Source organism: Haliaeetus leucocephalus, unplaced genomic scaffold, assembly GCF_000737465.1.
Source record: "Haliaeetus leucocephalus isolate CR32 unplaced genomic scaffold, Haliaeetus_leucocephalus-4.0 Scaffold932, whole genome shotgun sequence".
NCBI classification, from domain to species: Eukaryota; Metazoa; Chordata; class Aves; order Accipitriformes; family Accipitridae; genus Haliaeetus; species Haliaeetus leucocephalus.
Window position 1 is genome coordinate 3,903,654 of NW_010973368.1, and position 15,369 is coordinate 3,919,022.

Sequence of the window (15,369 nt, forward strand, 5' to 3'; positions counted from 1 at the left end):
ATATATTGACAGGAGGTGGGAGTTAAGTTACTTCATCTCTCTTGCTGTCCTCAGCTATGCATTCATGCTTTTAATCCTTATTGCAGGTAACTGCTCTTGCAAGATTCCTTGAATCTGCAGGAAGGAGTCTCGGAGGCTGCTGAGACTTGGGCTGTATGAAAACTCCCAGAGGAAATGCCAGTTGGGATGGCTCGAGATCTGGAGGAAACTGGCTCATCCTCAGAGGAAGAGGAGGAAGAAGATGTTGGGCTGGAGTAAGTAGGAAAAACTGTCTTAACTCTTTCTATCTCCCTGTGCTTCCTGCAGTATTTGTAGTAATCTGAAAAGACAGTTGCACTCCTTACCTCCTCCTACCTATAAAGTGGAAGATGGTTGGTTTGGGCCTCAAGGCTGTGGGCAGGCTGCCTACATTTGTAGCCTAAAAGACCACCATATTCATCAGGGTTGGAGGTGCAGCTCTTCATTGGCTACTCTAAAGTCCATAATTTCATTAATCTCTTCCTGTCATGTTCCTAAGGTGGGAACTTTCTTAATGATGATTAAGGAAATGAATGTCCTTTTTTGTTTGTTCGTTTAGTTTTTTGTTTTAGTTTTTACTTTGCTGCAGAGAATGGAAATCTACTGTACAGTAGACTGATATGCAATGTTTTATGTCCTTTCTAAAAACTGCCTTGTAAGAACTTAACTTCTAGAGTTTTTATTACTTATTAGTGTATGTTTGTTCCATCTTTTTTTAGTAACTTCTTTTATCTTTGCTTGTGAAGGAGTTGCTCCCTTATTCTTTCCCAGAGCGGAATCCGTTTTCTGTTTCAGCTGGACTTACTTTAACATGTCCTGTCTGTTTTCTTTTGGGCGCATATTGTGACTGAGTGCCCAGTTGCAAACTGCAGTGGCTTTAAGGCATTTGGAGGAATGTTACTTCATACCAAGTAGTTGGCTCAGACTTGCCAGACCATCATGGATGGAAAGGTCGAGAACTGCCTTCACCTCGAATGTAATTGTAATAGTGTGTTGGCACCAAGTGACCAAGGGTCATCCTAGGAATGAATGACTGTCACCTGGAGGATTGAACCTTACTGCAAATCCTCAGGACAGGCTTAACATAAACTCCCTTCCTGTTGCCTCAGCTCATTTCCCACTTATATAAGGCTCTGGCCTGTAGTATAAATTCTGGAAGCTTCTCGGGTTCCTTCCAGCTAATTACACCCTAGTAGTTGATTTTCTTTTTTTTAATTTTTTTTTTATCTTTAGAGGTGGTGGAAGCAGATGGGAGTGCTGTGAAGTTAATTTGTCTGGGTGATAATGGTAATAAGTTGGTTAAGAGGACCAAGGCTACACTTAAGAGTACTTGCTTGTTCTAGCATCAGAAAAGTGCCCTTTTATATCTGTTACTGTGTTGTAAGTGTAGGAGGTATTTGTCTTCTGTAGTTTCTCCAAACCTTTGGCAGACAATCATCTTGCCTATAGACATTCTATAGACAAATGCTTCTGTGTATCTCTGCCAGTCTTTATATTTCTTCTCATTTGTGTAGAGATGTGCCTCTCTAACCCCTCAGTCTCTGTTTTCTGTTAACTTTTTTGTGGTTCCATTTCCTTGCACAGTGAGTAATAAGTAGTCTGGGTTTTATTTGCTTAGGGAGGTTGGCAGGTTTTCCTTCTGTGATCTTAGGATTTTATATAACGGATCTTAATTTTTTTTTGTGTGTGTGTCCTTAATTCCTCTGAGGAGATGATAGTTCCCAATGTAGTTATGTTGTTCTGGACAGAACTGGTCACTGCATCTCTGAACCTGTTGCTTGAGTAGCTGGCTGGGGGCATTGTTGTTGAATTCTGGGCTTGCATTCCACTGCATCTGGCAGAAATTAAAAAGGAAGAACACACAAGTTCATCTGTTGTGTTGAGCCAAGCCTGTTCTAGTCTCTCAAACTTTGTATGAGTGCCTTTTTGTGCACTTTGGAGTCCAGGATTACGACGAGGCAGTATGCACTGATTTGCAGTTCTTAAATTGGAGGCTGGAACATGCATTGTAAGGTCTAGTTGTGTGGATACCAGCAATTACAGTTTATCCTGAATTATAGATCCCATTTTCAGGCTATAAATACAGAGAACTGTAGCTGTGAAAATTCATGGGGTTTCTCCCAAATTACACTCAGTAAAATAAATACAAATTAAGCAGAACTCTGACTTAGACTGGCAAGACCAAATCAAAAAGATGATGATCTGGAAGATTCCCTTTATGGCCGAGTACCAAGGCTGCCTAGCCTGTGTGTGTGAGTCAGCACAGGCAGGGAGCAGGAACAACCACAAAACCATGGCTGAAATGCAAAGAGTAAATTTATTTTCCTTACCTCACCAACCAGGGCATTCCTGAAGCAGCCCTGGGGCATCAGCACGCAAGCAGAGATGCAGGCACTGTGGAGCTCGATCCTTGCTCGAGGATTGCTGAACCTGCTGTTTGTGCCTGTTCTTCAGGGATTTGCTTGGTGTAGTTCACCACTGTTCTTTGATCTTTCCCACAGCAGGGCAGGAGTCTCGAGCATGTTCGATAGGGTGCCTGTAAGTCTATCACAGGCCTATGTTATCTGAACACAGATGTTCCACTTGTCAAACACATAAGGATAGACAACAATTAGAATGATACATGTATTTTTCTACACCCCAGCTGCAAGTCACTCGAGTATGTTTATAATCCTCCTTGCCAGTCTTCTGTTATTTTCCCACAGTGTGTTTGCCTGTGTCCTGTCTAGGTGGGTAAGCATGGACAAGTATGGAGAATTGCTGTGTGTATGAGGCTCAGCAGTTGCTTATCTGACTGTCTTGCCATTTCAGGGATCATCCATGTATCAAGTGGACCGGTGGTGGCTGCAGGCGGATCCCTGTCTTGGTGTTTCATGCTGAAGCCATTCTGACCAACGACAGCTACCTCCGCCTAATTGGAGGTGGGTGCAACTATGTGCAAGCTTTTGCCCTGAAGGCATGAGGTGGAAGTCTCTTACCTGGATGTTCCCTTCTCTTTGTGGTGGGGAAGAGGACATGGTAGGAAGGAAATTGCAATCTTCTCTTGTGTCTGAGTACTGAGATGTTTAGAAACGCTTGATCGGTTGGTGAATGTTTATCGCATCTTTGGGTTGTGACAAGTGTCTATATTTGTCCCTCCATTGGGTCCTGATGTGTTTTGAGTTGGAACTGTCTGCTTGCAAATTCAACTTGGAGATCATGCTGGAACTTATGACCAGAATATAAATTCATTGCTCTGTAGCTAAGAACTTAAAATCAATCATTGCAGTGAGTTTTGAGAGGGTTTCACTGGGAAATAAAGCAGCCAGCCCCACAGTGGTAAGAAAAGTAGCAAGCTGTAGTAACAAATCTCTGTGTCTACAGCCTCACAGCTGTGAGTAAGGCCATAAGCAAAATGATTGCTGCTCTGGCAGTGCGTGAGTTGGGAGACCAAACCTGTCTAGTGTCAAATAAGGGAAAGCCTCTAAATAAGAGGCAGAGTTGTTATAAACAGTCACTCTGGATTGCGAGAGTACTTGCGGGTGTGTGTGGCTGGGAGCTCGTTCTGGATATGCTGAGTTGGAGAAAAGCTAAAATCTACTCGGCTTCTTTTTGTGAAGATGCTGACACTTCTTTCTTCTCTTGCTTCTCCCTTTCTTAGGTAATTGGTGCCCTCATTTCTAATATCCTATCCAAGCAGAAATGCTTCTGGCTTATTGGGGTAAGGGGTAGAGAAGGTGATTTGTGTGTGGAAACTCCTGATCCTTTTCATGTGAGTTAAAAACATACTTGAATGATGGCAGAAGCTGACGGTAATTGTATCCTAACTGGATATCCTCTTCTGCATTTTCTCAGGAGGTGGAGGCTTTTCGTGGTTTAACAAGTCTACTGCTGAATAGTGCAACTTGTTGAATTTCCTTGAGCTTTGTCTGGTCCCAGATTATGATACCTCTTACTCTTTTCTTTAGTCTTATTTTTATTGGTAGAACATATTTCCTGAGGTTTAATCTAATCTTCATCTTTCTATTCTTAGTTTGAACCAATTTGTAAAGTGCCTTTTCCAAGTGATTCTGTATGCTAGCATTGCAATTTCTGTCTCTACGTCTTTAAACTCTTTTATGGATTGCCACATCCTTTTGTATGACAAATGGCCTCTAGTCTTGCTCCTTGCTTTCTGTTTATCTTAAACTTCCAGTGCTGCTTACTGCTTTTGTTTTTATGACTTTCTACTTGGATAGTGATTGTCTCTTTTTGTTTTTTCTTCTTTTTTTTTTTCCTTTGTCCTATTTACTTTATTTCCTACTATTTTTGCAGTCATTTACTGGAAGATCAGTACAGGTGGATGAGATGCAAACAGAAATTCAGTGGTTTATTTTGGGTTTTCAAGATCTAAGTGATCATATAAGGTAGCCATGTTAATGAGGGCCATATGGCATGATTACTTTTAGCTAGGAGTACTGATATTGAATAGAGAAGAAAGACCTGAAATCATGTTTGGAGTGTTATAAAGCAGTCTATATAAAGAGCTGTTTAAAAAAAAATAAAATCTGGGCATTTGTTAGCATGTCCTAAGTTTTATTTTGATATGATAGGGTTTAGTGATGCAGCAATATTATACGTAAGGATTGATGTAAGTCAGTTCAGTGCCGTCATTGGAGTTAATGCCCCAAGAGATGGACAGGCACTTCCTACCACCCTTTGCCTGTTACATGTTGCTAGCGTGTGGATGCTCTGCTGTGGATTAAGTGCAGCTGTACTGTGCTGAGTCCTATGGTGCTTTTCTCTCTTCTTTGGTAGCATAGGAAACTTTGGTTTATTCTTCTAGGTGAAGACTCTAATATTGTGTCTCTTCCCTTCTTAACAGAGCGCTACCACTTGTCCTATAAGATTGTGCGAACAGACAGCCGTCTGGTTCGAAGCATTCTGACTGCCCATGGATTCCATGAGGTGAGTGCAATGAACTTCTGATCTGATTATGTGCTGGGCTGGGAGGTGGTGATGATGACGATTATGTTTTTTGGTTTTTTTTTTATTTTGTTTTGTGGTTTTTGTTTTGGTTTGGTTTGTTTTTTTCTTTTTTCCGCTCTGCAGGGTTAGAACCAGGAAGTTGCTGTGGACCCCCTTGAGGGTTTTTTTTTCCATACTCTGCCAGTCAGACAGGAAATATGTCATGGTTTTGCTCTCTGAGGAGTACCCTTTAGCCCTAAGGCTGCAAAATTGGGGAAAAAGGGATGCTGAAGTTGGGTCATGTGTTTTTTCTCTTCTTGCTTTTAAAGTGTCATCTCACACCCTTGGGAAGATCTAAATGATTTAATCTCTCAGCCTTTTCAAGCTCACAGAAGCACTGAAGTAGTGTTTCATGTTTCTCTTCTAGCACTTGTCTTGCTCTAAGGAATGTCCTATATGCAGCTAATGACAGTTTGAGAGAGGTGTGTGTATGGTGGATTTTCTTGTGAATAACACCAAGTTCAGGAACTGGTCTCGCAAGTTTCCTGAAGAAATCTAAAATGCTTTACAAGTTGGGTTTAAACAGTCTATAAAAAGAACAAAACCACAAGTTTCTTTAGAAAAGTATGACATGGTTATTTCCCAGCAGTACTGTACAGTAGCTTAGGACAGGAGTCTGGCTAGGGTTGCCCTAATATTAGAGATGGATAGGGGAGGTTGTCTTAAACTAGACTTGCTTTGGTCTCATAGACATAAGGTCTGTAGGACAAGTGGTGGTGCTTTTCATTAGTTCTATGTTTTTATGTGTGTGGTGTTTTTATGTTGCGTTCTAGGTGCACCCTAATAGCAGCAATTATAATCTCATGTGGACAGGATCACACTTGAAGCCCTACTTGTTGCGATCCCTTACAGATATTCAGAAAGTCAATCATTTCCCTAGGTAAGGCCTTGATATCATGTTTTGCTGAACATCTTTGTGATGGTTTTCAAAAATCTGAATGTATATAGCTCTGAAAAAAAACAGAATATGCATGATTCTATGAAGTCCCAACACACTGGGCCTGTGCCACATGCTGTCTTCATTCTAAAGGGTCTTTGGGGAGATAGTTTGTGACTTGAAGTGCTTGTCTGTAGCCCAGATACTGGATTTTTAATTTTTTTTTCTTATTTGGTGGTATAAGTAAAGTATTTGGGGCTTTGAGTTCTTAGTTACAGACATAGTCATATGTCATCTGCTAAAGTTTATAAACAACATTATAACAGTTTGCTGTGCTTCAGTCTGTCTTGGGAATTGCAGGAGGTGCTACAGATGAGGATGGATATTAATATGGCCATAGGACAGAGACAGTAAAACTGAAGAGTAGTTGCAGGTTAGGGTTTAGACAATTGACAGGGCTAGAGATGCTTTAGTAACTAGGATGAAGGGTTGCTGTAATGTGGTTTTTTTTTATGTGGGGAAAAAATAGATACAGCATCTTGTTTTGGGACTTCAGGTCATATGAACTCACACGGAAGGACAGACTATACAAGAACGTCAGTCGTATGCAGCTGGCCCATGGATTCAAGACATTCCATATCTTACCTCAGACCTTTATCCTGCCAACAGAGTACCAGGACTTCTGCAGTAAGTGCATGGCTGATGATGCCCAACCTGAAGCAAAATAACTGGGTAGGGGGAAGGGAATTACTTCTAATATCCCAGCCTGTTGATCATGCCAGTGGTTGAGGAAGCTGGAAAGATAGTGGAAAAGGCCCACATGATTTCATTATGTAACTTCTACTCTGCTGTGTACTCCATGCCTGCGTAAGTCCCCAAGAAGCTGATGTGGGCTTAAGGCTTCAGAATTGACGGGTTTTTTTGTGCACATTGTTGTTGATGATCAACTCCACAATATCCCTGACTAATATCTGGGAGTACTGAAGACAGAAGTGTCAAAAGGAGGCATAGTGCAGAGAAATGAACCTACTGGAGCAGCAGGAGGGGCTTCAGGAGGGGCCATAATAATTGCAGTGAGTCCCAAGGGGTAAAATAGGACATCAAAAAAGTAGACTTTGATCTCCTCATGGAGTTCTCTAAACCTTTTACTGTGGGCAACATTCTTGATTCTTGCTCCTCTGTAAATAAGCAAAATGGAAGATCTTTCAGACTTGTGCTGTTTTCTTTTAACCAGATACCTATTCTAAGGACAGAGGCCCATGGATAGTGAAGCCCGTGGCCTCTTCCAGGGGTCGAGGTGTCTACCTGATAAACAATGTAAGTGTTCAGCAAAAGGACTGCTCTTCAGTAACACTGTCTGCAAAACTGTGCCAGCTTCTGGGCACAGGGTGTGGAAACATCTAACCAGACACTGGCCCTGCTCTGGATTTCAACCATACATTGGTGAGCAGTTCAACAGTCCTGAGCAGCTGTCAAAGCCTGCCCAGGCATATGCTGCGTAACCAAAAGCAATCTATTTCTTTGTATGCTCTGCTTATCTTGCAACCTACTTTCAAGTCTTAGCTTATTAGGAGCAAGTTCATGCTCCCCGAGACGGTTTGGGAAGCTGTGCTGCTTCACTGTCTCCTTGTGGCTGACAGTAGGCTGGCCTTGGGAGGATTCCCAGAACTCTCCTTAGTTGTTTCCTTGTGCAATCTAAACAGTTCTCAAACAGTCCCTCTGTCTCCCTCTTCCCCCTGGAAAAGACCAATTAAAATGAAACTTTACGTGATACAGTAAGATCAATCTTAGAACTGTGTTATCTAAATGCCAGTGTGCCCTTACTGAGGTGTAATGGGGATGGTTCTTTGAATTCAATGTGCTGGTTATAGTGTCTTTTGCCCTTTTTGGGCTTTGCAGGGAGTTAGGTTGTCATAGGTAACAAATACATCTGGGCAGGAGCCAAACATGTGAGGGGATTCCAATAAATATTCTCAGCAGCACAACTGACTGGTGAGTCATTTTGTTTTCACTCACTCAAACCCCTTTAGCCTCCCCTGCACTGAAGGGGTCATGCTGCCTCATCTGTTCCCTACTTGGATCATTTCCCATAAAATAAGGGAGCAATTCGCCAAGTGTATGAGGTAAGTATTTCCAGAGCTGCACTCAGCTTTTTTCTTTGCTTGAAAGAGAGGAACGAGCTCAGGCTTATATGGCAGTTGGCCCTGAACTGGGGAGAAGACCCTTCTGGGACCAATCTCCCTTTGTGAATATCTGTTCCAGAAACACTTCAGCTAGTTTGGCCCAAAGACTTCAGTTTCCTTCAGTCTGATGCCGTTAAGGGAGTGTTTTCTAGAATCTCATCACAAAAGTGTTTAAAAACAACAATTAAAAAAAAACCCAACAAAACAACAAACCTTTGAATTTCTCTGATTCATAATAAAACAGGCTGTCACTTTTGTGTGATGTGCTGAGGGAAGTTGAGCTTGTTCCCTCACATTGTATATGTGCACTCTATATGCCTAGACTTCCTGCTCATGGTGCTGGTGCTGTGGCTGAATACATGCAAAATTGAATAAAGCCAGGATGATGGGGTTCTCTTGGCTCTTTTGCAAACTGAAGGCAAGAACATATTTTGCAAGAAACTGTTTGTATGAGTAGTTAAAACTGGTTACAAGAGAGAGGGTCGTGTACAACAAAAAGTACAAGCTTTTTCAACAGATCATGTGACTTTGCAATCTGTATTTGTCATAGATACAGCTTTCTGTTCTGAGCTATGAGTGTAGTGTCTTCCTGGTACAGTAGGCCCTGCTGTGAACTGAACCTCGGTAGAAGGTATTTACTCACGTAGGCAAGAAGGTTGGATACCAGCCCAGGATCTAGCTATAAAGATCACAAGTTGAGGAGTAATTTTCTTCACTTGTGACTTCCTCACCAACTGTAGTTACATGCTCCTTCCAGTGTCTTTTAAACCACTCTTCTGTGTGTTTGGTTAAATACTTGAGAAGCAAACAGAAGGACAGTCACTTCTTAGATGTGTGTTTTTCCTGTTTTTTTTCATTGCCATGTGGCTGTTAAAACTGTATTCTACTCTAAGGAGCACTTAACTGGAAGATTCAATGGGCAGGTTTTTTGGCAATGTAATCATTCCCAGGCTTCTGGTTAGGATCTAATTACCTTAGGTATGTTGTGACTGATAGTGGTGTTTTCTCCTTTTGTTTTTGTTTCCTCCCTTCCCAGACATAGCTGTTGGTACAGAGTGGCTTTAGGAGGGAAAGGCTGGAAAAAATGGTGGGTTTGATCTAGTCATCTTCTTATTCCTTAAGCCTCCTGTTTTTTCACTATTGGATTCTCTGTTCTTCTGTAGCCAAACCAGATTGTCCTGGAAGACAACATCCTGGTTTCTCGTTACATCAGCAACCCCCTGCTCATAGATGGTGAGTGTGCTTAGGAATTGCTTTTCTCTCTTTCCCCAACCCCACACCTGAGGATCTCTGCAATCTTTGCAGGAATTTACTTGGATAATTGAGTGGTCTATCTTCCTCTAGTACTGGAAAAATGTATCTAGAAAATTCCTTAAAATCTGGAAGCTTTTCAACTGGGAAAGCTTCAGGCACCTATGTCAGCAGCAAATAATGGTTTATTGCTCTCAGGGTGTGTTGAAATTCCTCAACTGGATATGGTGTCTGAAAGATATTTGCGGTCACTGACTCTTGACAACTGTATTTCAGATTTCAAATTCGATGTACGCCTCTATGTTCTGGTTACATCCTATGATCCACTTGTCATCTATCTCTACGAGGAAGGATTGGCCAGGTAGGGGAGGTTTCTTCTTTCTCAGTGTACATGCACTTGATGATTCAGAGATGTCTTGGCTCACCTTTGTATTCCTGATGCAATAGTGAATGAGGGAAGTGCCAGTTAGGGAGTTCTGCAGAGTTTAAATATATGATACTTCACCATGCTGTATCCCGTCAGTTTTCTTTATATAGGTTATAGGATCTTTAGTGAGGGACTTTATTGCATACGTAATAAATAAAGCAAGTTTTCAACTCTGAAGGGTTGAATGGCCACATACACCATCATTGGCATGTTCATTCTTAAGGTCGGGCTCTTCTTGAAATCTCTTTGGACTCTTGGTGCCTTTGTGCCCCTTCTCCATCCTCCAAGGTGAAAGGAATCTAAACTTTCTCAATTTCTGTTTAGTCCTAAAGACAAAAGCAGTTGGAGACCTGTTGTTGGCTGTATTGGCCTTTGTTTTAATACTTTCAACTGCTCTTCTAAATTTTAGGTCAGTATTTGTATTTTCTACAGTATTGAGTAAGTGGGTTTAGACTAGCTCACTGTTCTTACCCTGCAAGATGTCTGTTTCCTTTTGCACATAAGTCATGAAAGATACTTAAGATTCCCAGGAGGAACACTTACCTATCAAATTCCTGTTTCTTTTCATCACAGAAGTTTAGCTAAATACCCATCTGTAGTAACTAATAAATTTGAAATAATCACCCCTCTGAATTTCCAACAGACTAGAAACTTAACTGCAGTTGTGTTGGAGAAGAGAGCACCACAGGACTGTCTTCTGCAACAGTTTTAAGCAGTGCTGAATCTGTCTTATAGGCATATCTGGTGTACCCAGAAAGAATCTCTCTAGAGTTCAAGCCTGCATGGCTCTGACTTAGGCAGATACTGTGTCCAACTTGCCTTTATCCAATGCAGATACTGAATCAAAAAGGATGTATTAATAATTATCCCACAAGAAATATCTTTAAATTGATGAACGGATCCCCTTCAGGTGTGTTGTGATGTGCCTCTGCCTGCAAAGATAATGTGAACACACTGTTTCCCTAAAAGGAGGCAGGAAGCGGTAGCGCATCTTGGTCAGTGGAAAACTTGACAACTATATTCACTGTAGAAAAGGAGCCTTAAACACGCCTGGCATGCAAGACTTTTCTCTTGGGAATCAGCAATTAAGTTGTTGGTTGCTAATATTGCATGTTATTGGAAAGTGAAGAGGGAAACAAAATCATCGATTGTGAATGAGTAGATTGCTAGGATGTTCTGAAAATGGGCAGTGCATAGCAGGCCTCCAGAATAGGATTTGTAGTTCTGCTGATCTTGTTGTAACAAAGGAGTTTACTTCTGCAAAAATCCATCCGTGTAAGAGACAAGTGTTCTACTCTGTTTGGGGACGAGTGTGCCAATTCATGATAGATAGCTTTTTTATCTCTGATAGTAGAGTAACATGTTTTTCTTGAGGGGGGGAAGTGTATGTAGGCATGTGTATGCTTTTTGTTTGTTTTTTTTGTTTTAACAATTCTAGTCATATCAGAGGTCTAGGGAAGGAAATGAGGAAGGAAACAAGTGTATTCTTTTGACTGAAAGATACTGTTCAGACAGTTCTAGTGAATCCCTTAAGATAGAATCATCAAATTTATTTAGGTGGGAAGGGAAGTCTAGAGATTTTTAGTTCAACCTCGTTCTCAAGATAAGACCTTCTTCAAAGTTTGGGCAGGTGCTCTATGGCCTTATACCATAAAGTTTTGAGTATCTTCCAAGAATGGAGATTCCATAGTCCGACGTCTGACCATTCTCACTGTGAATGTGTGTGTGTTTTTTATATCTAATCAGAATTTCCCTTGTTGCAGTTTGACTGTTGCCTCTTGTCCTTCTGCTATGCACCTTAGAGAAGAGTCTGTCTGTCTTTATAGCCATACATTAAGGAGTTGAACACAGCAGTTAGATCTATTCTTAGCCTTATCTGCAGGCTAAACAATCCTTTTCTCCTCAGCTTCTCCTTGTACATCATGTTTTTCAGCCCATTTTAATAGCTCTCTGCCAGACTTGCACCACTTAGTCAATACTTCTACTTGTACTGGGGGGCTCCTAACTGGACATGGCGTTCCAGGTGTGTGTCCAGTACTTGCTAAGCAGTCACAAGTAAGAGGTACTAATCAGTTCCCTCGGCCTACTGGCTACACTTTTGTTGATACAGTCCAGCATGTAGTTAGCCTTCATGGTTGCAAAGGCAAACTGCTAATTCATGTTCAGCTTGTTGTCCACCAGGACTGTTTGTCTGTTCTGCAGAGCTGCTTTCTATCCACCCAGCCTGTACTGTTGAACAGGGCTATTCCTCCCAGGTGCAAGACTTTTGCATTTGCTTTTGCTAAAGTTCATGAGGGTTCTGTTAGCCCATTCCTCTAGCTTTACAGGGGCTGTTTGAGTGCTCAGGTCTTGAGCCATGCCATCCATTGCTCTCCCTTTGTCCCCAGAACCATTCATGTCATCCTAGAAGGCAATCAGGAGGCCTCAGATGTGATTCGCTCTTGGAAAATTTGTGCTTGCTGTTCCCAATAATTGTTTTATCCTTCATGTGCCTGGAAATACCTTCCTGGAAGATAGTAGGTACTCCTGGACTACTGGTAGCAAGACTGTAGATCACCTGGGCTATGCTAGGTAAAAGGTCTCTTGAAAGAATGATCTGATTTCTTTGAGTTTGTGAGCCAGTGTTCCTACTTGATAACCTGGATTCTGGCTGGCTGAATTTCTTTGTTCTTTTGGCATTTAGGATATTCACCTCTAGAGCTTGAAACAGTGTTGTAGTCAACCCTGAGCAAATAACTTAAGTTTTCTTTCTGGGTATCCATCTAGAAGCATCAGTCTCAACAATTCTGGACTCTCCATCTTGGTAAGATCCCACGTGGCAGTAATACTTGCAAATCACTTTTTAGTGTTCTAAAGTCCTGTGTTTAGATTCCATTTGTTTAAACTATAATCAAACCTAGAGTGCATGGTGTCCACATACATGATCAATGGAACATATATGTACAGGACACCACAGTATTACTAATGGTAGTTATCCTTTCCTTCAAACTGCATCCCACCTTACAGCTCTCTGTGAGAGGTAGCTAGTATATAGACTAACTGTGGCACTAGGTATCTTAATGCTGCTCTGCGATACAGTCAGCTGTACCAGTACAGCTGTGGGGCTGGTGTAGGGGGAATAATGAGATGTTATCTCTGGTCCAAGGACAGTTCTGAGTCTGGAGGGTAACTCTAGCTCTGTTACTGAAGTTCAACTGTCCACTGAGCAATTTCAGCTGTAGTGTCAGCTATGGCTGAAGACTTGTAGTTGAATGCTTTCACATGATAGGTATAAATTTATTGCAACCAGTATCTTTAATTACTCTTAAACTTTTCACTTCTATGGCTGTGGAGTTGGTAAGTTTGTGCAGCAAGTGCTGGCAAGCTGTCTTTGGAGGACAACACTCAAGCGTGAGCAGAGGTTGATGGAAAACTCACGGTGGGCTGTTCTGTGTGGCCTCCAGATGGCACTAGCGGTCTTTAACTCTACTGATTTGTCTTTTTCCCACACCCTGGATTTGCAAATTCAGTTGGTAAGAGGTAAGGAACCTGGAGCTACTGGATTCTGGCTTCCTATTTAGCTTTTTTGCCTTCCATTTAACAGTGTGAGTTAAGTGCTGGGAGAGACCCTTTTATTGCTTCACACGGTGTAATGCTTTGGTTTAAAGGAGGGACAAAACTTTTAGCTGTGTGGGGAGGGAGGAATGCTTTAACCTTTGGGAGTAGAAGCTGGTTTTTACTCTTTACTTAAGAAAAAACCCCGACACTGCTTAAGGGTGGAAGCAATTTGTAGCAGAGAAATGGGAGGTAAGATCAGGGCCTGGAATCAAATGTGGCATTGAAGCAGTCTAAGGAGAAACCCACCAACAGAACAAAGGAATGTCTTTTCAGGACCTCTGCTAGTGCTTGTGGTGCGCTGTGGTGACTTCCATGTTTTGAGTTTGCTTTCTGAAGGTAGATAGTCTCTGAAGTGTAGTCAGGGTGACCTCTTCTGGGTTGTTCTCTTAATTTTATTTTCCCATTTTCTTTGTCTGAAAGGTAATGTTCACCTCCAGTGTAATGCTTTGCGTATTCTACGTAGAAGAGGAACCTGACTGTTTCATAAAGTTGGTGACCTCTACCAGAAAAGGAATGCTATCAGAAAACCATAAGATGTAATGATCTTTAAAAGGAACAGACTTGGTATAATACACATTCGTGATGTTTGACTAGATACTTCCTTAGGTCTGGTTTGTCTTGGCAGAGCTAGACTTGTCATGATATGATCTAGAGTGGAATTTGAGGCTTTAATGCTGAGGAGAAGAAAGGGATTATTGATCCAGCATGTGTAACTTGTGTTTCACTTTCCATGTGGAAGAGTGAAGAAAAAGTTTCCTTTGAAGGAGATGTGAAGAGTATGTACCCGGAGGTGTGTAACAATAGCTGAAGGCTTTGTTGCTTGATTTGTGCTGGAAGTACGGAATAACTGTTTGGTTTGCCCTGGCATTTTTTCAATGTGATTTTTCAGGAAGATATTGACATCAAAGCCTTTTTTTTTGTTTATCCCCTAAAAGAATATTGAGTAGAACTTAGGAAGTGCTGATGTTGAGTTGGTTGCTTTTGTAGCTATTTCCACCCCACTCCCCATGGAATAAGCTGTATTTAGTATGGACAGAGCCTTAGGTCATCAGAGTCAGGTGTCAGACTTCTGGAGAGTTACTAAGAATGGTATTAGTGAATGTGCTCTAGGTTTGCATCTTTCATTACAATACTACTTTTCTGGTCTTGCCTCCCTCAAACTGTCAAACCTCCTCTTGCATATTTTGGGCCTGGTCCACCTCTAGAAGGAATGCTGCCAATAGATTCATTTAGGGATACTCAGTGATCTGTTTGGAGGGCATGGAGTGTTTTTTTTTTTCTCTTTCTTGAAGCTTGAAAAAAGACTGAAGCTGTGCTTAAGGCATAAAGCAGCACTGGGTGACTTAAGATCCTTGTCTGTTAAATTGAAAAATGCGGTGTCGAACACTTTACTAGTACATATTTTAAAAAAGTAGACAAAGCATGCTGCCATACATCTGTTAAATTGGCAGATATTTAGTAACTTGGTGCTGGAAAGGACAGTTATTATCTAGATTGGCCATCTGTGATTCACAGCCTGGAGAACTGTAGCTGGGACCTTTGCATCAAAGGTATAGGTTTGGAGAATGAGATGGTCTTGGCAAGCTTGGTCCAGGTTTGCCTGAGGGTGTAACTCAGTCATCTAATCATATGTTAAAAATCTAGGTAGTTTTATTTATCTGAGACTTCCAAAATATGTGATGGAATATATTTATTGACATACCTTTTATATCCTGTGACATGTATGTATGAATAAGAGGTTCACTGTTAATAAACTACAGTCTTAATTACAGACTTTGACATGCTTTTGAAGGTGACTCACCAAGCCTAGTTATGTGGAAGTCCCAAGGCTGCTCTTAGAGCCAACCGTTGAATTGGTGGATTATGCTGGTTTTTGGAGTGGCATCCATGCAAGGAGAGAGTAACAAGCCTGACTTGTGTCTGAAGTATAGCTGAAGAGGACATGAGGCCAGGAATAGCTTGTGCTGTTTGTGAGCCTTCCCCATTTTGCCAGCTATGGATGCCTGTCATTCTCCTGTCTGACTTTCCCT

At 41.5% G+C, this 15,369-nt stretch overlaps 1 protein-coding gene across 1 annotated transcript in view; it reads left to right on the top strand.

The window, feature by feature from the left end:
• TTLL5 (tubulin tyrosine ligase-like family, member 5) overlaps positions 1–15,369 on the top strand; it is a 136,273-nt gene that overhangs the window by 563 nt on the left and 120,341 nt on the right. The window contains exons 2-9 of the mRNA XM_010583727.1: positions 87–254; positions 2,830–2,939; positions 4,862–4,944; positions 5,778–5,884; positions 6,438–6,568; positions 7,116–7,198; positions 9,228–9,297; positions 9,592–9,676. Coding sequence (XP_010582029.1) covers positions 175–254; positions 2,830–2,939; positions 4,862–4,944; positions 5,778–5,884; positions 6,438–6,568; positions 7,116–7,198; positions 9,228–9,297; positions 9,592–9,676 — 749 coding nt within the window. The 5' untranslated portion in view covers positions 87–174. The remainder of the gene's footprint in view (positions 1–86; positions 255–2,829; positions 2,940–4,861; positions 4,945–5,777; positions 5,885–6,437; positions 6,569–7,115; positions 7,199–9,227; positions 9,298–9,591; positions 9,677–15,369) is intronic.